At 44.1% G+C, this 21,932-nt stretch overlaps 1 protein-coding gene across 2 annotated transcripts in view; it reads left to right on the plus strand.

Annotated features, from left to right (window-relative positions):
• Positions 1 to 21,525, plus strand: part of LOC115798547 (proline-rich protein 12-like) — a 24,030-nt gene extending 2,505 nt beyond the window's left edge. Inside the window, exons 1-15 of one of the 2 annotated variants that reach the window (XM_030755423.1) lie at positions 5,465 to 6,497; positions 8,354 to 8,511; positions 8,922 to 9,083; positions 9,372 to 14,140; positions 14,688 to 14,915; positions 15,085 to 15,787; positions 15,941 to 16,458; positions 16,669 to 16,785; positions 16,978 to 17,111; positions 17,363 to 17,826; positions 17,934 to 18,053; positions 18,550 to 18,647; positions 19,407 to 19,538; positions 19,904 to 19,999; positions 20,115 to 21,525. In XM_030755423.1, the coding sequence (XP_030611283.1) occupies positions 6,415 to 6,497; positions 8,354 to 8,511; positions 8,922 to 9,083; positions 9,372 to 14,140; positions 14,688 to 14,915; positions 15,085 to 15,787; positions 15,941 to 16,458; positions 16,669 to 16,785; positions 16,978 to 17,111; positions 17,363 to 17,826; positions 17,934 to 18,053; positions 18,550 to 18,647; positions 19,407 to 19,538; positions 19,904 to 19,999; positions 20,115 to 20,249 (7,917 nt within the window). In that variant the 5' untranslated portion in view covers positions 5,465 to 6,414 and the 3' untranslated portion in view covers positions 20,250 to 21,525. Of the gene's footprint in view, positions 1 to 5,464; positions 6,498 to 8,353; positions 8,512 to 8,921; positions 9,084 to 9,371; positions 14,141 to 14,687; positions 14,916 to 15,084; positions 15,788 to 15,940; positions 16,459 to 16,668; positions 16,786 to 16,977; positions 17,112 to 17,362; positions 17,827 to 17,933; positions 18,054 to 18,549; positions 18,648 to 19,406; positions 19,539 to 19,903; positions 20,000 to 20,114 lie in introns of those variants that run through there. The other variant, XM_030755424.1, reaches the window with a different exon arrangement.
• The last annotated feature ends 407 nt before the right edge of the window (positions 21,526 to 21,932 follow it).

The raw sequence follows: 21,932 nt of genomic DNA on the forward strand, positions 1-21,932 counted from the left end.
CATCTAAACTTTAGACAGCAGAAGAAAAATACTACACATCCAAAAACTTACTTTAGTACATCAAAATCATTTTGTGCAGAAGTAACTCTGCACTTCTTCCACAGGCAGAGAGAGCATTCAGAGAGAGCATGTGCAGAGTAAGTTTCTTTCTGCTTTTTTGGAATTCAGTGTGTTACAGTTGCCCCCATTTTCCCCTACTAATGAAGACCCCCACCACCATATTAATTCATATCACATTATTAGAAAAGTTGCTACTGTCAATAGTTTTCTCAAGAAAAAACAAGCAAACAAAAAGAATGAAGGTGTTTTTATACGTTTTTCTAGCATTGTTTTTGAGGGGCCTTGCTAAAATGTTATTATCTAGAAAACTGCTTAAGTTAGATCCCTCATTTTTGTTAGAATAAATACCTAGTAGTACAGCTCTATGCATATGGGCTGTCAGGAGTGTAACTCAAGCTAACATAGAATGATGGATGCCTGAATCCCTAAAATAATTGGTTGTCCGATCTCTGACAGCATATTTTGAAGGCCTGTAGAAACCACAGTTCTGCGGGTAGGATAGAGGACTGATATTTTATTTACAGCTTCTTGTGCACAAGGCACATCATATTCTTGAAAACTGCCCAAATCAGGTGAATGGTTTCACAGATATTAAAGCTCGAATATGACAAAAAAAAAAAAAAATCATCCAACTTCAGTGTGATATCCCTCAGGTATTACACATATACCAAATCCAAATGAACCTATTTAGAAATGTAATATAGCAATATGATACCTCAGAATTTTACTTTAGGACAGTACTTGTTTAATGTAAATGTTACTTTTAAACGGATAATGCTGGATCTTTCTTTATTGTTTTTCATTACACTATAATCATTGCTGATAGTTATAGGCTGTTGTAACTGAAGACATGACAAAGTAGGATGAACACAATAGTAACGAGTAAAGTAATAAATCCAAGCTGGTGTTGTTCTCTAATTCAAAGGCTAAGTCATCTGTTCATCCAGGAATCACCACTTTTCAAGGTATTCACATTGAACAAGTATCTACATGCATGTATCTTCTCAGCGGTTACAGTCACTGGGATTTTCCTGATAAAGGTTAAATAAAATTCCACACGCTGGCTCCTTGGTACACTGTCATTGCTTACTAAGACACTTGGATGGACCAGATCTGCGCTTAATGATAGTAACACCTGCATTCTTCCTATTTCAAGTCAAAATGTCTGCTGTGAAAGAAGGTCTGTTAGTTAGCCTGAATGCACTAATTGTCATTTTTACATTGCACCACTGCAAAATCCAATTTTTTAAATATCCCATTTAGTGTTTTTCTCTTCACCTTTGCAGTCAGTTTTCACACAATATAAAAACACTCTTTATAGATTGAACTGACTGTGCTTACCATGGGAAATTTAAACTTCACTGACACCCACAAAAAAAAAGATTTATTTTACAAAGAGCAGAACCCTTTAAAGAAGGCCAGACAACAAATGGCCTGGTCTGCAGATCTGGACGGCTGAAGAGAAGCATTGGGTGCTACTTTGAGTGAATCACTCAGAGATGACAGCTTTATTTAAATAAATAAATAAAGTAGGACATTTGAATATATCATCCATAAAGTGCCTTCAAAAATCTCTAAAATCTCAAATTGAAATGTTGTGTGTGGGTGGATAATTCCCCAAAGCCCATCTTCATCTGCGTCTAGCTGGTTGATTTTCACGCAGTCATGAGGATTTGTCTCTAACCACTGTGCAGAAATGGAACAGAAAAAGATAGTCATCCTGCTACTGATAGAAAAAAAAGAAAGAATGTAAGTAGGCTTACACGAGGGCCCTGCAGGAGCAATTGAATGAAGTCTTCCAATCCTTACATATTCTATGCTGAGGCCAGATACGTTGTAAAAATCATTATTTTGTGGGATTTGAAGAAGCAAACCTGGGGGGGTGGGGTGGGCGGCTGGTAGGGGGGACAAGACTTATCAGGCTGTGAATGATGTTTGCTTTTTTGCATAAACCTGCAAAAATACTCTGTGTTAATTCTGTCGCTCTCGTCTTTTCCAGGGTCTTTCTCCAGTCTGATCTTAGTGCATTTCACCAATCCCCACACTTAGACTACAAAAGTGACATTAGACTGCTCTGTGTAGGTACTAAAGTGGGATTAAGCAGAGATTAACAAGCTCTTCTTAATTCTATTAACTTGTCTATACAGGTCCACCAGTGAAGAGGCTCCAGCAGCCAGTCATGTAATAATTGAAGAAAATAGAAAAGGTGCTGATATAATTACATCAGTGATTACAAAGAAAAACAATATACTGTGCATTGTAAAAAGACAAGTTTTTATATTTATTGTAAGGTATCATACAAAACTGCTATGCATAGAGAGCTAATTAGTTTTATAGTCCATAATTACAACAACTATAACATAATAAGTAGAAGTATATAGAAATTAATTAGCAACAACCCCTCTTCACTGCAAAAAGGGATGGGACAGTGAAGAACCTGAGGTAAAGGTGTGACTGCAAAATAAACCCAGATGGAAAAAGTTATGAGGCAGGAAAATGTAATATGTAATTAAAAAAATATTTGGATAAACTACCTTCAAAGTAATATTCACCCTGCAATACGCATGCTAGAATTTCTACAGTAATGTTTTTATACAGGCCTGGAAGGCATCCATCAGATCTTTACAGTTCTCCATCCCCTTCTTTCTGACACTGAAACACAAAGTCAGATTTGAGATCAGACCCTTCTCTTTAGGACCTTAATTTTAACTTGTGCAAATATGGAGACGTGTAAAACAAATACACTACAGAGAAATATATCTAAATATAATCCAGATCAAAGGGATTATTCAAGTCTTGCCTGATAATAATATATTTCAACTCAACCTCCACTGCGGCTTTTATCTGTCTTTGGTGAAGTACGAGAGCATGAGTGAGTAATCTGCAGAGCAGCTGTACTGACAGTAATCGCTGCTGCACGTGGACGCAGACCAAATATCTTCTTGCATGCACATAACACAAACCAGCCAGCTGGAATGTACCTGCCCTCCTCTATAGGGAGTCTGTTTTAAACCCCATATGTATTTATGCTTCTCAGGGCATTGTTGTTACAATACACGACCCATGAGAATGTCATTACGCTTAGTCTTGTGATGCAATCAATTGAAAACTAGCATTAACTCCAACTGGACCCAGCGATCTCCCAACAGACACTCTTAAACTAGATGAACTCTCAAAGTAAGCAGTGGCTATTGTGCATAATACAACAGTAAAGTTACCAGTATTTAACCCAAATCCAAACACAGTTAATAAATCTTACTTGAGAGCGCATCATACAATGATATTTTATTTATGCATTGCCACACCGTCTAGAAACTGGAAGCAAAACCCACTGATTAATTTTATGACTTTGAATGCAAGCATGAACAAAAAGCATCTGAAATTACACTTTATTCCTGTCTGAACTCACCATTTGTCAATGTCTCTTTGATAACCTGGTATGGTGCTGGCACAGCATCGGTACAGTCTGGCATTTTGACAGGAGAGCGCGTGGAGTTTGTGGAGGTGTGCTGCTGCAGGACCTGCAGTCAAATATGGTTATGCTTTAAAAGGGATGGAGAGACACACAAGGGGGGGTGACAGTGACGGTGTGTGAGAAGCTTAAGAGAGGGATATGTCGGGAAGCAATCACAAGGAATTTTAGGAAGCAACTTGAATTTTAATACTATTTTCCCCAGTCTCTGGAGCTTGAAAAAGGGTGACTGGACTTCTTTTTTTTTTCCCTTGAAGACGTTCCCATTGTGTTCAAGTAAGTTCTGTGCCACTCCTGCTCCTTTCATTTGCCCAGTTTATTTACATCGGTGTATATTAAGTAGCCCATTCTTAGAATTCCTCCATCCATTCTTTTGTTTCACTGTCTCACTATTGAATATGCAGCTAACTGACCTTTTAAATCAACCATTGAGCATTACAAAGCCCTCCCAATGCATCCAAAACACTCACAACAGGGGGTGTTTTCCTTAAAAGGTGCCAGGGTTCCTGACTTTGTTTTAAATTGTTTTGTTAGCTTAAGGGGTTTGAGCTGACAGTTTAACCAAAAAAAAAGCCTGTAAAAAAGATGCAACAAAAATTCTTGAAATAGACTACTTTTAAAGATAAAAGACACATTGAAAAACTATGTACATTTGGACTAAAATAATATTTATTAGAAACTATACAGGACTTCAGAAGCACATCCTACATCCTATGTACTAGCCTTTGCTGAGAAAAGGTTTTATTTTGTGCCATTAGCACACACATTAGCACAAGGGAGCAAAACACTCTTAAGAGTATTTGTCAGATGAGATAAAATGTTGATAAACACACTTTATTAATATGTTATTGGACCGCACAGGCCAGTAATCATTGATTATGGTGCCTCTTATTAAATCAGAAAAAAAATCTGTAACCCTTTAGTGTTACAGCTTATTCACAATGACACATGATAAAGTGGTTAACTGATCTAGAGGTGCCAAAATTACATACATAACACAAGAAGTACCAGCATGATGTGTCTACTTTGCATGTTACAAATAAAGGAAGGTATAAAAAAAAACATTGGAGATATAAAAAAAACCAGAGCAAATGTTAAAAAAGTAGCATTTACTGTATGTAGCTATATTTAACTTGGCCGCTAGAGGGCAACAAACATCTATATTCACACAATAATGTGAATAATAATCTGCACAAATAGGCCTCCAGAGCGTGTGCATCATGAGCACACAAAGGGGTCCACATCTACATTCAGCAATGACTCATTTAGAAGCCCGTTCACCTTTTGTATAACTTCCCTAATACCTAATCTTGGTTGTATCTCGGTGGACGTGGGCAGCAGTTGGAGCAATTGCATGTTATTATGATAATCAAGCCAATTAAAGTATCTCACGAAGCCGTGATCAAGAGCGTGGACTTGTGTCTCAGCACCACTGAACCCTCCTACTTTATAATGACTACAGAATCCAGTGTGCCATCTGCTGGCGTAAAAAATTATGTGCATTGTGGGGTCTGGCAGACAGGTTCTCCAAATAATAAGATTAGCAAAAAAAAAAAATAAAAAAAAAAAAAGATCTAAACAGATCTTGGCATGTAGAAGATTATGGAAGGAAGACGGTACTTAGTGTTTAAATGATTAGAGGCAAACTGCAGCTTAATTAAATTATTTCATGAAGGATCTCCTTGGAAGCAGGAAATGCCTCTGTCTCTCAAAGTAGCTGCACAATTTGGATGCGAATTTGTGAAGTGAGTGATGGAGGCCCGTAAATCTGATAATTACAGGGATTTTTTTGTTGCACTCGAACGCGTCTGAGCAAATCGCAGCGTTCAGGGCGAACAGGTGACTATTTTTGTGTAACTTAATACTCAAAGCTTCAGTTAGGTTTTTTTTTTTTTTTTTTTAAATCTGGAAAAGCAAGCAGGGCTAGCTGGCAAACTGAAAAGCGTGAATGGAGGTCACCGCAGACAGTGAGTGAGTCTCGGCGGAGACACAGAAAGGGGGAGAGGGAGGACGGACAGCGGCCAGCCGCCTTCAAAAATGGCGTCTCCGGAGGAAAATGAGTAAAAAATATTAAAACGCGGCCTGCTTTCTGCACACTTCCTCGTTTGGGCTTTAATATTTTTCGTGCTCTAGTTGATTTTTTTTTTTCCATATTTTGAGTAACATCGTCGTCGCTTTTACTTGAACGACCCAAAAAAGAAATATGGGGAGCGAACATTTGGGGAAATAAAAGCAGTCCCGTTTTATTTTGATGCGTCGTTACTGACAGCTAGCATCTGCTGCTAGCTGTACGGCTCTGCTCCGGAGGGGGGGTGGGAACGATTTGCATGCAAGGGAGAGAAAAACGAGAGAGATTTTCAAATTGGGGATTTCTTTGCTCGTCTACTGGGGCAGATTGCTACCAACGTGGCTTGTCGATTGCAATCTTTTCTCGTGCTAGCAGCCTAGCCAAAACTAGCCGAAAGAAAAGGGGAGGAGAGACGGTGAAAAAGGACGCATTCAAGTCAAATGTTTATCAGCAATTCGCCCATCACCGGCCAAATCCGCGGCATCTTCATCATGACCGTGACTGGTTTCAGACTAAATCTGCATTCGTGGAAATGATAAATGTGAAAGGCGTAGGAAAAGGAGAAAGACTGGCTTTTTTTGGAGGTGGTTGGATTATAACCCCGTAGACCCCCCTCTTTTTTTCATCCAGCTTTCTCCTCCTCCCCTCCATTTCTCTTTCAATATGCTGTTTTCCACTCCTGAGGACTTGCTTATGAAACCGGGGAAAATAGTCTGAAAACGAGAACGTGAAAGACTGGATTTTTTTTCCCGTAACCTGCCCTGCGACGTTCTCGTTGCTTTCATCCTCATCGCACATACTGTACAACACATAAATGGATAGAAATTACCCGGGAACAGGATTTGGTGATTTGGGCGCAGGAGCAGGATGGAGTTACGAGAGAACGGCAAAAGCAAGGTATGCTTTGGATTCAGACAATGTGCATGCATTAGTGCTACTTTGCACGGTGTGACCCATGTAAACAAATTGTCGCCATTCACGTATAGTCCCATGCCTTTGCTATTATGTGTAATGCATTGTCATCCAAACAGTTGCATAGTAATAATATTATAAACAGGAATGGATGAGTGTGTGTCGTGGGGGTGGGCGGGGTGGAGAAAGGAAAGGTAGGGGAAATGAACTGAATGTGATTGACAGACGTGGGTTTTAGGTAGACCTGGCAGGGTGGGGGGGTGTCTGGAGTATCCATAGGAATTATTGTTCCCTGTGTGCAGGCCTGGACACAAACCCCCGATAGATAGAAATGCATTGGATTGATAGGATCTGGGAAGGAGTGCAGACGCAGCAAACCCATTCCAGCAGCACCCCCGAACAGACCTGAAGAAGATGAACTGATGCATATTAACGAGAGGATGCATTTAATTAAACATTTCTTAAATAACCACATAATAATGAAAAAAAAATGGGGGAGGGAATTATTCACATGGGGCTAACGCAACACTGTCATAATTGAGGTTTTGGATGTGTTTTGGCCAAGCATGAGCCAGATTTTTTTTTCTTCCTTTTTTGGATGATTTGGGTTCATTTGCATAATAAATTGTCCCACATCCACTCTTGCGTCAAACATGCATCTTACCGTTTGCATGAATTTCAATAAAATTAGGCCATTGGTGAATGCATTTGGTGGTCGTGAAAATCGCCTGGACTCTGCAAGATACCTCTGTCTTTTTTTTTTTAGCTTTGGTTAGCCCTGCGAGCTAGCGCTCTGTTGCAGGGATGTCTATTGAGGCCTGTGAATGCAAACGTCATTGCCCCTTATATAGCTGCACATGTGCGATATTAAAACGCAGATTTAACAGCCAGATCATACTCGAAAGCCACTATGCTCACTCTGGGGGGTGGGGGTGGAAATGATATTTGATTAAACAAACCTAGCTAGTTGCTGGTGTTTGCATGCAGCTTAGCATGCATTTGCGTCGGCTTGCACCATCCAGCTGTTAGCTCCATCATCATAATCAGTGCATACAGGCATATTAATCAGTTATCTTTAGTATACACTAAGGAAGCGGTATTTTTCACTCGGCTCACTTCTGCAAGTTGGTTACCCATGCTTTATTTAAATGTAAGGCTGGCCTTGCAGTTTGGGCCTAGTATCTGCATTTCTACCATAGCTGCTGTGCTCTGCTAGGCGGTGCTAACAGCAGCACAAATGTTAGCATGTCATCTGGTTAGCCAGGCAGCCACGCATTTCATCTGGCATTTGTAAAGCACAAGTTCTGTCAGGGGAAGCTGTTAAGATTTGAACAGGGAGTTTATTTACTTGGTATAATTGCAAATAATGCAATCAGGGTGTCTTCTGCTTCCAGTACAATCATTGCAAATTAGCTGTTCTTTAATTTTTGCATGGCAGGTATGCAGCTGGTTTTAAAGATTTGCATCTGGTGTAATACACTTGGGTGTAATCACCGAGTTTGTAATCCAGCAGTAAATCACACTCATCAGAGATTTGCTTTACACCTGTAGACAACTGCCAAGAAGCTTTGAGATACTAAGGAAGAACTCCTAATGAACCGGCGGGATTTAACATAATTTATTGAATGGGGAAAAATTTACCTGCATATCAAATGTGTTTTGTAGTTTTTGTTTGTTTGTTTTTTTTTTTAACATAGGTGACCCTATATTAGAAACTGTTCCCTCATGGGTCACACTGTGGGAACAGATTTGGTTTTCATAAATGCACGTGAGTGAAATTACTGACTGTTCACAACCCTGTCCTCTCCCCTCCCCTCCCCTTTCCTCCCATTCCTTCCTAGTCTTGTATATGGGAGTTCCAGATCATCCCACCCTGACTCTGAGCTCCTTCACCGGCAAGCCTACGCCACCCCACACCCTCTGCAGGGCTATGCCACCAATCACCACCCAGGGAGCTCTGGCCAAGGCGGAGCTTGGGGAGCAGCTGGACGGAGTTTGGGTAAGATAAATGTCATACCTTCCATGTCACCGCCATAAGGGGCCCTGGCAATGAATTATTGTGTCTGTCCATGCAGGCCCTGGTAGATTATTGTCATTGAAAAATGTGCACATTATAGCTGAGATGAGTCAAAGTCTTAGATGTTAAAGCTTGTGTTCATTCTCATACATTTTTGCCAAAATCTTATGAATTACATATTTTTTATTTTATTTTTTTTTTTAGATGCAGCTGGAACTTCTAACATCCTGTTTCACATTCTTTGCTTTACAGCAGGCTTACCAAATAAACCTTTCAAGAAGCTTAAACCTAATTTTCTTACTTTGTGTATATCTGGGTAACTGGTTGTGTTTAAAATTTGCATTCTTAATCAATTAGTTCATTTTTCATTGTTCCGTCTTTCCTTTCTAAAGGTTTGTCGGGGCTGTTCGATACTGGCCTGCACCACGCCAGCCCTTCTGCCCCTGATGCCTCTGTCATGAATCTGATCTCAGCTCTGGAGTCCCGGGGTCCCCAGCCTCCGCCCTCTGCCTCCTCCCTACTATCCCAGTTCCGCACGCCATCCTGGCAGACAGGTGGGGCTATGTTAGATCTTCCCTGATGTGTTGACATTCAAACAGGCCCCACAGTCAATGTGACATTTAAAAAATCTTCCAATGTTTATCTGCATTATTATTCTGACTGTGTGACTGTGTGCTTTCTTATCAAATATTTAAGGATTTTATTGTACTTGTTCATAGGCTTCCCTTTGACTTGATTAATTTTAAATGCTCTTTCTTGTTTTACTAATTAATGTATGCCAGATTTAAATAATGGCTTGAAAGTTACTGAGTAATTTTGCAATGTCTTCCTTTTCCTAACAGCGATGCACACGCCTGCTCCTCCTGAATTGTTCATCTCTGGAGCCCTTCCTGGCTCTGGCTCCTTCCCCTCCTCTTCAGCTCTATCAGCCTATCAGCATCCAGCATCCTTCTCCAGCCGTTCATTCCCTGCTGCCTCACTTTCCCTCCAAGATACACCCACTTTCAGTCCCACATCCAATGGTCTGCTCTCCCCACACGACCCCCTAATACACATAAAAGCCCCATCTCAGTCAAGTCTTGGATTTGATAGACTCCTGTCCTCACAGGGTGCTGCTGCAGCTGCCTACAGGGGCAGCCAGGATCCCACAGGTGCCACATCAGCCCAGGCATCCTCTGCCAGGCACCTGCAGTCACACCAGTTCAACTTGCTGTCATCACAGCTACAGGATCAGTCCTCCCAGCTGTATAATCCGTCAGTCTTTTCCTCAGCCCAGCCCCAGCCTCAGTCTCAGTCCCAGTCTAACTCGGCTCAGGAGCGGGCCGTACCTCGGCAGGACAGCGTTATCAAACACTACCAGCGCCCCACGCCAGCTCAGTCGCAGCTCTCGTCCTCTGCTGCCCACTCTCTTCAGCACTACCTCAGCTGTGGAGGGCCTGGGTACCAGCAGATTGCCACCCATCACAGGCATGCCGGACTTTCTTGCAGTCCATTGGGAGACCAGAGCCCCTCATCTGACCACAAGCCCACCTCCCGCACTGAGCAGTATCGGCCAATCAATCAACCTCCCTATTCCTCCTCTTCCTCTTCCTCATCTTCCTCCTCAGCTGGGAAAGGTACTAAAAGTAGCTCCAGCAGTGGTTATTCTTCTGGCAGTTCTGCATCATCTTCGAGAACTCCTCATACTCCCCCTTCAGCTTCATCCACCTCCTCTTCATCCTCCTCTTCTTCTGCTACCTCTGGTGCTCATCCTTCCAACTCAATTCCCACCTCCACTTCCAGTGCAGCCCCTTCCAGGCAGCAGCCACCCCCTCAGCCAGCTCCGCCTCCTCCAGCCCCTCAGCAGCAGCAGCAGCCCCCTGCCACCTCTACATCTGCCCCACAGTCTCTCCCAAAATCCTGTCTCTCAGGCTATGGTTCTCCTGTCCCCCCAGTGAAGACCCCCACATCTGCTCTTACTGGTCAGACCCCACCCCAGCAACAAACACAGTCATATTCCCCTAATCAGCCCCCTACATCTCACCTGGCTCAGTCCTATGGAGGCTTCAGTTCACCACAAGCCCAAGACTTGAGCTCAGGTACTGGAGGGAAAGGCTATGGGAGTCTGGGAGGGAGAAGCCAGTCTTATTCCACTGATATATATGGAACTGACTCTGCTTATGGATCGCTTCCATCTTCTCTGGGTGGTGCTGGAAGCCCATCACTAGGCTATGGAGCCCCAGGTCACTCACCTGCCCTTCTAAGATCAAGTGGTTCGTCAGGCAGTGGCGCATCTGGGGCAGGAAGCAGCAGCGGCACAGGAAGTGGAAACTCTGGTTCAGGGGGAGGAGCAGGAAATGGTCTCACCAATGAGAGAGGTGGAGGAGGTAGTGGTGGTGCACCTTACCATATTGCAGACTCTAGCCCCTCTCCATCAGGCAACTCTGGCATCATCCGTCCAGGGTTGCACTCCCCAGTACCAACCTGCCCCACTCAATCTCCAGGAGGGGCAGGCTCAAATAAATACATTTCCTCAGTTCTCTCCCCAACTTTCCTAGCCTCCCCACAAGGCTTCCCTGACACCAGAGGCCCCAGCTCCCAACCTCAGTCATATCATTCCACCACCTCCAAAACGAAGGCAGACACTTCTATGCTAGGAGTGGGCTCTCAGAGATCCCAAGAAGAAGTAGATGATGATGATGAATTCTTGATCCAGCATCTCCTGCAAGCCCAGGCGAGTCCTGCGCCACAGGCTGCTCATCATCATCCTCAACAACAGCCCCAGCAGACATCTCAGCAAACACAGCCTCAGCCCCAGTCAGTACCCCCAACCACTGATTCAGGCAAAGGGATGAGCTATGACATGAGTAAGACTTCTGAGGAGAGATACCACCCACAGAGTGTCATACGTACCCACAGTGCCACAACCACTGCTGGAGTAGGAAATGCAGGTTCTGGAGGGTCTATCTCAGGGCTGGACAGCCAGCTGGAGATGTCACTGAAGAAACAACAGCAACATCAGCAACACCATCATCAACAGCAGCAGCAAAGGAACGAGAGGTCTGTTGCAAGCAGCAGGAGCAGTGGTGGGAGAGGCAGTGCTGAACAAGTGCACTCCCACCTCCATCACCACGATAACCTGGGCTCTGTTGTCCACTATGGCCGGGGTGACCCGTACACCCAGCACTCCCTTGCTACTCAACACTCCTCACACACCCAGCATGTGTCCTCACACTCACAGATACCACCACACACCCAAATGGAGCTCCAGAAGAAGCCACAGGAGCGTGCAGAAATCCCTTATCCACGGAAAACACCTGAGATCCAACAACAGCATTCTCAGTCACAAGCTGCCGCGTCCCTTATGGACTCTCCCACCGATCAGTCCCGTCAGCCACCACATCTGCTCCAGTCAGTGCTGTCCCACACCACCCGCAACAAACTGGAGCCTCATCCGCAGCATCACAAGATGGACTCTCATCGGCAACACCAACAGCACCACAAAATGGACTCCCACCCATCGCATCAGCAGCACCCCAAAATGGACTCCCATCCTCAGCACCAACAGCACCAGAAGATGGACTCCCATCCACATCAGCAGCATCACAAAATTGACTCTCATTCACAACATCAGCAGCACCATAAAATGGATTCTCATCCCCAACAGCAGCAGCATACTATTAGCCAACAACAAGCTGTAATGGAAAGTGCTGGTGGGAGACTTGGCTCGAGTAAACACCAGCCTCAGTCTCAGTCCCAAGCCACCCAGCTCCAGCTTCAGCTGCAGTCCCAAGCTTTGGAGGTAGCAGCGGCTCACTACAACCATGGGCCCCCTCCACATCAGCATGAGCAGAGCCAGGTTAAACAAAGCTCAGTGGTCTCTTCCTTGGACATGCTGGAGCGTTCCCTTTCTCAAACCTCCAGCACAGACGTTGCTGTTGCAGAAGACAGACGTGGTGGACCAGGCAGCGCGGGAAGGAGCGGCGGTGGCAGTGAACGCCACCGACAGCAGCAGCAGGAGCAACAGAGACAGCATACGCCCCTCCATCCGCCGCCCCCAACCCATCATTCGCAGCAACACTCAGCCTCTGAACTCCACTCCTTCCTTACTGAGCCTGACATTGGCTTATCCACCCCGTCTCACATGCACCATCTTTCCCAGCACCATGCGCAGCAGCAACAGCAGCCGCACCCATCCTCACAACACCAACAAACCCACTCTCACCACCCTCACACCCAACCCCACCCTCAGCAGCAGCCCCCTCACCATATACCGCCACCTTCCTCCACACACTCCCAGCCTCAGCCTGACCCACAGCAGCCACTCTCAGCCCAGCTCACCCCGCAGCAGAGCCAGCTTGACCAGCAGCGCTCAGAACAGCACCAGTTTGACACAGTCAGCCCTGTGGAGAAAGCAGACCAGAATCAGCAAAGTAACCGCTTTGTACCCTTAACTTCTATCTGCTTCCCAGACTCCCTCCTTCAGGATGAGGACCGCTCCTTTTTTCCAGGAATGGAGGACATGTTTTGTGCAGACGACTACAAGTCTAGCTGTGCTGGTGGTGCAGGACCAGGGCAGGAAGAGATGAATGAAAGCCACACTGGGCAAGAAGGAATGGATTCACTAAAAGCAGGACAGAGTTCAGGTGGAGCAGGGGGAAGCAGTGGAGCGAGCTATGACATAATGGGTCATCACGGTGGAGACCAGGGTTATGAACCTTACTGTCATGGCCTTGAAGAACCTACCAACAATACCATGACCCTGGATTTAGACTCCCTTAAAACACATGAGCTGCCTTCAACTGTCAACACTGAGCAGCTAGGTTTGATACAGTCGCAGGCCCCAGCGATGGGTATGAGCTCCAATACAGCTGGTCCCAACAACTCTGGACCTAAACTGTCTTCAGGACCTGGAGGAACTAGCTCAGGAGCTGGGTCTGGAGGTCTCCAGTCTCCAATTTTTTGCTCATCTCGTCCCAAAAAGCTCCTTAAATCTAGCTCTTTCCACCTTTTAAAGGAGCGCAGGGACCCTAACACACTGCCTAAGAAAAGTTACGCTCAAGAATATGAGTTTGAAGATGATGAGGATAAAGCTGACCAGCCAGCTGACATCCGGTTGAATAGCCGAAGGCTTCCAGACCTATTGCCAGATTTGGTGTCCAGCTGCAGAAAGGGAGGAGGAGGAGGAAGCGGATCTCTCAGCCCTTTAATGGGTGACATTGATTTCTACCACTCTTCTGGCTACTCATCTATGGGTTCACATGCTCTTCTGCCTCCAGAAGGACCCAAAAAGAGAGGCCGAAAGCCTACTAGGCCCAAAAGAGAGGGTCCTCCAAGACCAAGAGGGAGACCCCGCATCCGCCCTATGCCTGAGCCCTACACTCCAAGAGGGATGATGGGAGAAATGGGTGGAATGACAGTAGGAGGGGGATTCAGTGTAGAGGGACGAGGGAGGGGTAGAGGCCGCGGAAGCCGAGGTAGAGGAGGAAGGAGGGAGGATATGTACATAGAAATGAGTGGGAAGGAGCAGGATCAGATGCACCACCATCATCTCCATCAGCAGCAGCAGCAGCCACCACAGCAGCTCCATCACCAGCCCCAGCAGCAGCATGAGCCAATTCCACCTCTCAAGGTCAGTGAGATTCTGCCAGGAAGAGGCAGAGATTTGATGCTAATTAAAGTAAAAAAAAACAAACACTAGTTATTTAGAATAGAATAGAATGCCTTTATTGTCATTATACAGGATGTACAATGAGATTGGAGTTTTTGTTTTTTTTTTAGAATAGACTAAGACTAAGAACTAAGATTAAGACTAAGAACTGTAAAAACACAGATAAAAGAAGTGGTTCACATGTGAACCCTTTCTTTAAATAATGTAGATCTGCCTGTGGGACAAAAGGGAGAGTCAGACATGCAGCTTTTGTGGTTTGTGTGACCTGTGTGTGGATGCTTATTGGTGCCGTGAGCCAGCTGAGGATTTTTTGTTTTGTTTTTCTTTCTCTGTTTCTGTTTTATTATCAATCATTATTACAAGTTATTATAACTGATGTCTTATTTAAATGCTAGTAATTTAAAATGAGTTAATCTTGGGTTTCTAGTTTTTGCTGACTATACCTTTTACATTCATGCAAAAACATTTAATGACTTTTTTTTTTTTTTTCTTTTCTCTTCCTTTCCAGATCAAGTTACCCATTGGTAGCTTGTCATCCTCTGATGCTTTGCTGAGGACAGATTCTTTGTCTGGCACGGACCCTGCTTTGTCAGACGGCTCAGTTGGCTCTGCTCCCTCACTCGGTTTAAGTCCCGGACCCCCCTGCAGCACTGAAAGCACCAGAAGTCAGGACAAGATCAAACAGAAAAGCCAGATGATGGGTGAAGGAGTGGATGAAGAGGGGCTGGAGGAAAGGGTAACTGCTACAGGATTTCATCTTTGCTATGCTAAGCAGAAAATGTTCATTTAAATTCAGCCTAAGCAATTTTGAACATAATTCAAGTATGTGGCTCCATAGTTGAAGATAATGACTTCAGTGTCAGTATTTGATCTGAATCAGAGGCTCTCTTTTGTCTTTCTTTTAGGGGGATGAGAAGGACTCTGAGTCTAAGGCTGGTTTTGTTGCTTCATTCCTGGATTTCCTCAAAACAGGGAAGAGACATCCAGGCTTGGACATCTCACCAGGAATGGAACCTGACAATGGCGAAGCTTCACCCTGTAAATCAGGAGGTCTGCGCTCACTGTCTCCTGCACCTCCTCCGCCGCCGCCACCGCCTCCATTTGGGGATGGTGAAGGGAATGGGGGTCTGGCTCTGGGCAACTGCCCCAGCCCCAAGCGCTTAGAAGATGAATTAAAGAGGAATCTGGAGACTTTGCCTTCATTCTCCTCTGATGAGGAGGACTCAGTTGGAAAGAACCAGGACCTCCAGAAGAGCATCTCCTCAGCCATTTCTGCTCTGTATGACACTCCTCAGCTGACCTCGAACATCCAGCCCCCGTTACCTCCTCCGCCTCCCCAGTCTCAAAATCAACTGAGTCAGGCCCCTCTTACACCCACAATGCAGCCACCGACGCTTAGCCCACAGCCTGCCATGCACACCCCCCATGCCCAGCCCCAATCAAATGAACCAGATGTCCTTCAGCCAGAAGATGGAGACATTAATGAGAACAAGGAGGAGGAGGAGGAAGAGGAAGAGAATGAAGAGGAAAGAAGCATAGGAGGAGATGAAGAGAGTGATATGACAGAGGAACCACAGCTGGAAACTCTAGGTGCACCAAAGCTTGATGGTAAGAGTGGAAGTGTTTTTTTTTTTTTTTTTTTTTTTTTTTTTTTTTTTTAAATCATAGCACATTTTCTATAGCTTAGTTTAAAAATTCCTTTAATGCGTTTGTAAAAATAAATTTAATTTAGTTGAATTTTTTTTCCCACCTTCCTTCCAGCTCCTCTTCCTGAGATTCCTCCAGAACCCACAACTCCTGAACCTCCCTCTGTCCCCCCATCTCCTGCCTCATCCTCATCTCCTTCTCACTCTCCCCTCCCTCCTCTCTCGCGCCCCTCACCCCTGCCTCCACCAGAAGAACAACAACAGGAGGACTCCCAGCCTCCGAGCCCTGTCGCACCCACATCTCCTTCCCCCCCACCTGCTCCTCCTACACTGGCTACTATCCAGCAGCCTGCCACTCCTCCGCCGCCTCCTCCTCCTCCTCCTCCTGCCCCACCCTCCCCTCCTCCCCCATCTTCCGCTCAGAAGGATTCTCCCATGCCATCTCCAGAGTCCCCCGCCTCTCCAGAAGAACCCCCAGCTCCTAAGATCACATCGCTGCATCTTGCCCAAAAGCAAGAAGATGCTGCCATTGTTGGAGAGAGTGAGGAGGATGAGAGCGAGAGTGGAGGGGAGGGCATCTTTAGAGAGAGGGATGAGTTTGTGGTGCGTGTGGAAGACATTCGGACACTCAAGGTATTTGAATCTGTGATTATTTTTATTAAACCAGTATATTAATCTTTATGCAGCTACATGGGTGTCAGTACAGTTTAAAATGCAGTAAAATATTGTTAAAGCCAATAAAATCACTCAGTACTTTAAAAAAAAAAAAAAAAAAGATTATTTAAATTAAAGCTGGAATACAGACATTATATGCGTAACTGTGTGTTATGTGTGTGGATACAGCTGGCCTTGCAGACAGGCCGTGAGCCTCCACCCATCTGGAGGGTGCAGAAAGCCCTGCTGCAGAAGTTCAGCCCAGAGATTAAAGACGGGCAGAGACAGTTCTGCGCCACAAGCAACGTGAGTTCACCCCACGCGCTCACTAATCTAACCACACCTGCACACAAGTTAATTTATATGCTTTTTAGAGTTCCAGCCATAACATAATAAAAATAATGTTGTTTATGTTATATGGCTAGCATTATCCTCCAAACTATATTGTCACATAATCAATTAATGAGACTAAAAGTTGTTTTTCCTTTTGTGACTCAGTATCTTGGATACTTTGGAGATGCTAAGAGGCGCTATCAGCGAATATATGTCAAGTTTCTAGAGAATGTCAACAAAAAGGACTATGTCAGAGTGTGCTCCAGGAGACCGTGGCGCAGAGCCACACCTGCACTCAGGTGAGACTGTTTTTCATCCCGAAACACATGCCCATATTAAATTAAAATGAACTAGAATAGATCCCTGCTGAGCATGATATTACTACCCTCCAAAAATATGAAATGATATGGAACCTCTGCAACTAAGCTGCAGCTACAGAAGTAGGCTCTTCATAGTTGAATCATCACCATTTTGAGGACTTAATAAGTGCAGATAAGATGAAGTTATCCTGTGTTGTGGTAAATAAGACTGATTTCTTTATATCCTACAGACGTCAGTCCCTCCCGAGAATGGCATCCCCTCCCGCCACCCAGGTGCCATCAAGAGTAGTGGAGAAAGAGGAGAGAGTGGCTCCACCAGTCCAGCGTGAACAGAGGGAGAAAACCAGAACAGCGACCACGACAACAAAAGAACAACGAGAAAAGAAGGAGCTTACAGCTGCTGTTCCTAAAGCTGAGGAGAAGGAGAAAAACAGGGACTCGGAGAAAGAGAGGGAAAAGGAGAAGCGGGTGCAGCCACAGCAGGAGAAAGTAGAAAAACGTGCTGCAGAGCGAGGTAGAACGAAGGAAGACAGGAAAGTGGTGGAGAAGAAGGAAAAGGCTGAGCGACCACCCAAGTCCAAGCCAGCCAAGGTGAAGGCAGAGCCGCCGCCCAAGAAGAGGAAGAAGTGGCTGAAGGAAGTACCTTCATCATCTGACTCAGACTCATCAGATGAAGCAGCTAGTGAAAATGAAAGTGAGACCTTATTTTATTCTTTGCACGTCCAGATTTACTTTAGAAGTCAATTTCTTTTCACATTTTAATTAGAGGGCTCAGTTTAAAACTTGTTCTCACCCACTCAGTGCCAGTGAAAGGAGGAGTGAACAACCGTGCCATGAGGGAAATGTTCAGGAGCTACGTGGAGATGCTGGTGAGCACAGCCCTGGACCCCGACATGATCCAAGCCCTGGAGGATACAGACGGTGAGAACTACGCACACATTCTGCTCAACATAATTACCAGTTAACCTTCCTTTAAAATTTGCTGGCTCACAGGAGGCTGACCAATTTAAAAAAAAAAAAATAAAGATCAGATGCAATTAAGTGAGAAAAACTCTGCCCTAACCAGACCAGCCTCTCTGGTAGCATGCTTTCTGTAGCTTAAATATCTGCAGTGAAACAACTGGATGGGAGCATTTTCATAAGCAGGAAGTTTGGGCAGGTTGAGAAACATCACCATTTCTGTCAAGTATCGACTGCCAGGTTTTCGGTTGAAGCCTTCGGTTGGACAAACAGCCCCCACATTATGAGTTTCTGAGCAGTCTAGATAAACAAGTTATGACAGGTTAGGGGGAAGCCCTGGGAGTGCATAAAGATCCGCAGCCAGAGAGCTGCTTTCAGTTTGCTCCTGGCATTAAAATGATTGGCAGCTACATGAATGATGACTAATGAAACTTCTTTTACCTTGATTGGCCATCAGATGAGCTCTACCTCCCCCCGATGAGGAAGATTGACAGCATCCTTAGCGAACAGAAGAGGAGGTTGTTGAGGAGAGTCAGCATGAGCTCTCAACACCAGGTAATCTGCCCATAAAGTACTGCTTATCTCTCCGTTCCTACATCGCTCTGTTTCCTTCATTTAAATCATGCTACTTTTTTTTTTTTCTGTAAAATATGCTGATACTTGTATTATATTATATTTCATTGTCTTAAAATTCAATCTGGATGGTTCTTACATATTATTAGTCACCTAGTAAGAGGGTTTCCAGCTTACAGTGGTGTTATTTCAGCTCCCTCTGCACATCTGGATGGCTGAGTTCCACTAGATTGTTAAGGCTGAGCTATTTTTGTAACTCTCCAGACTTATATTTGTGCTCAAATGCAGAAGATTGCCATAAAGTACCAAAAGATTAGTTGATGATGAGGAGGAAAGCCTTGTTAGTTTATTGAAATGGTAGGATGCAAATTTAATGACAAATGCCTTTAAGAATAACAATTACCCCCAGGTGGTTAAAACTGGTGGATGGATATCAAACTCAACCAAATACTTAACTTGGCCTAATTGTGAATTTTGAACTGACATCAAGGTGTTTATTTGTAATAAATGTTTTTAGTTTGGATAAGCATTTCCACTGCAAGTTTGGTCTTAAATCCTCTTTAAAGCTGTATTAAAAATGTCATAATTTTAACTAGTTTATACTTGTAGACACCCTGTAACAGCATTTCTGTTTACAACCTTTTTTTAAACGGTTTTATTTACTAAATGATAATCACTCAGACTCAAGGACACGTGGGTTTCTTTGCGTGGCTCTTTCTGACTGCCCCTCTTTCTCTACAGGAGGTCCTGCATGCTTACCCACAGATCATTGTAGACCCCCTGGATTCAGGAGTGGTTAGGGTGCGGCTAAGCGGCGACGCTTACAACCGCAAGACCCTCAACAGAGTCAAGAAGACCCTACCTAAACCACAGGTAAGCGTGCGTGAGCGTGTCATACCCTCTTTATATTTGTTATATTTGCTGAAATCTAAGTATTTACAAATCCCAGCATACGGTGGTACATCTGTGCACAGTTTTGTGAAATTTTGAACACATGAACGAGCGACTGACTTTTGTGGACTGCAGAAAAGCCTCGAACCACAATAGACACTGAAACCACAAGCTGACAAAATTAACCATTTCTGTAAAGGGTGGAAGGCAGACACAAACACCTGTTGCAAGTTTCCAAACCTGCTGCACTTTTGTGTAATGCTTATTTTCACATTACTGTTTTTTTTTTTTCCCTTAGTAATTTTAATAAAACTGACCCTAGTAATAATCCAAATTCTTCTTAATAGGACCTTAAACTGTCAGCCGAGTCTTATCGGATCTACAGTCTCTACCACTCCCTGCATCACTATAAATACCACACCTTCTTACAGTGCAAGAAAGAGGTAGGAAGCCATGTCATTTCTGGTCATTTCGAAGCTTGTGTTGCCTTGTTTTCTCTTTGGCTCGGCACATATTGGATTGGTCACAACTGTCTGTGCTTCCATCCCGCTCTTCCAGACCAACACCATTGAGCAGGCAGCGGAAGACCCAGGCCAAGAGGAAGTGGTGCAGCAGTGCATGGCCAACCAGAACTGGCTGGACAGCCTCTTCAGCTCCTTCATCGAGCTGCTCACACTCAGCACCAAAGCCTGATTCAGCTGCATAAAGGCACAGACAGTGAATTAAAGTGAGAGTATTTGAAAACAAAAAGAAAATACAAAAATGGAAAGAGATGGATCCTACTGTACAGCCCCTCCCCCACCCCCACCCTGACCCTCTTCAAATCTCTAAGGCCCTTGATGAACACGAGAGGGTCTGTTGACGCGACCTCGGACACTGGCCTGTTTTTTTTGTTTGTTTGTTTTTTTTAAATTTTGTTTGTTTTTTTTTTTTTTTTTGTGTTTTTTATTGTTGTTGATCAATGACTAAAATGTCTTACTTTGTGAGAAGGGGACCCCCACCCCTGGTTTTGGGGGCACTGGAGGGAATTGATTGTTGGTGAAAAGGGAGCGAAGCATGGTGGAAGGACAAAGAGGAGGATCGCCAAGTCGACGGAGGAGCCACTGACATCCTGTCAACTGTGTCATAAAGACAATAGCTCAAAGAGAAACTATTACTGCTTAGTTTTTACATAAATTATTTTTTTGAAAAGACTAACATCAGCTGTTGGCTTTCGAAAAGAGTAGAGGAGTGTGAAAATGCTTTTTAAAACTGCGTGTGCCGCAAGCTGAGTGATCGGGGACTCGTCGGCGGATAGAAACAGGAAATGTGTTAATAAATGCGCTCTCTCTCTCTCTCTATCTCTCATTCTGTGCTATGTGAAGGGCAGCACCAGTCAGCTGTGTGATAATATATAAACACATTTTTATTATTTATATGAGGAGGTTTTTAACTTAAGCTCTCACAAGTGCTGGTTTGCTGCCCTTAAATACTTTTTTTTTTAAAAATAGTTTTCCACAGGTTCAGTATACAATCATAACCCACATATTCAAGTCGTCTTCCCCCTCTATCCAAAAGACCAGACATTGAGGCAGACATATTGTATCAAATACAGTGGGTGTAAAATAACAAAAAAAAAAGGAAGAAATGGAGAAAAAAAAAGAATGGCAAAATCTATTTGACTCTTTACATTGTTGTGCTTCAGTTCAATCATCATTCATGCAGGTGCAGAGAAAAAGAAGTAAACTATCCATCTCCCACATGGGAAGGAGGAGTATAAACGAGGAATATTTAAACATGAGATAGGCATTTCATTTTTATCATTTTGATGTTTGTGCATACTATGACTTATTTTGAAAACAATCTAATTTTCCATAAAAAAAGGAAAAAAAAGGTGTAAATATTGTACAGTTCTTGATGAAATTCTTTGTCCTTCTGTACATTAACTCTCCTGTATTTGAGAAACAAATAAAAGCTGCAAAGAACAAAAGGTTTCGTTTCCTACTCTGTGTGTGTGTGTGTGTGTGTGTGTGGTTTTGTGTCTTAGTGAGGGCATTTCAGCTCATTGAGCTCCTAAAGAGGAAGGATGGTTTGGCTGGCTCTTATGTCAAAATCACAAAGGTGCAGTTTATACAAAAACGTGCTTCTCACCCAGGTAAAAAATTTTCTCATTTTAAATGTGCTTTTTAAAGATTTTTGTTTTTTTGGGGACCACCCCATCAAAAACACAAGCAGGGTATGTCCCTGCTTGTGTTTTATGTCTTAAAGCCTGGGAATTATTTGATGGTTTACCTCAAAAGGCTGGGTGTGCATTATGCCAATGAAGATACTCAGAATCACTGAAGTGTGTGTGTGTGTGTGTGTGCGTGCGTGAGTGTGTGTGAGACCCCTCCTAGC

The sequence above is a fragment of the Archocentrus centrarchus genome, chromosome 19, assembly GCF_007364275.1.
Source record: "Archocentrus centrarchus isolate MPI-CPG fArcCen1 chromosome 19, fArcCen1, whole genome shotgun sequence".
Classification (NCBI taxonomy): Eukaryota; Metazoa; Chordata; class Actinopteri; order Cichliformes; family Cichlidae; genus Archocentrus; species Archocentrus centrarchus.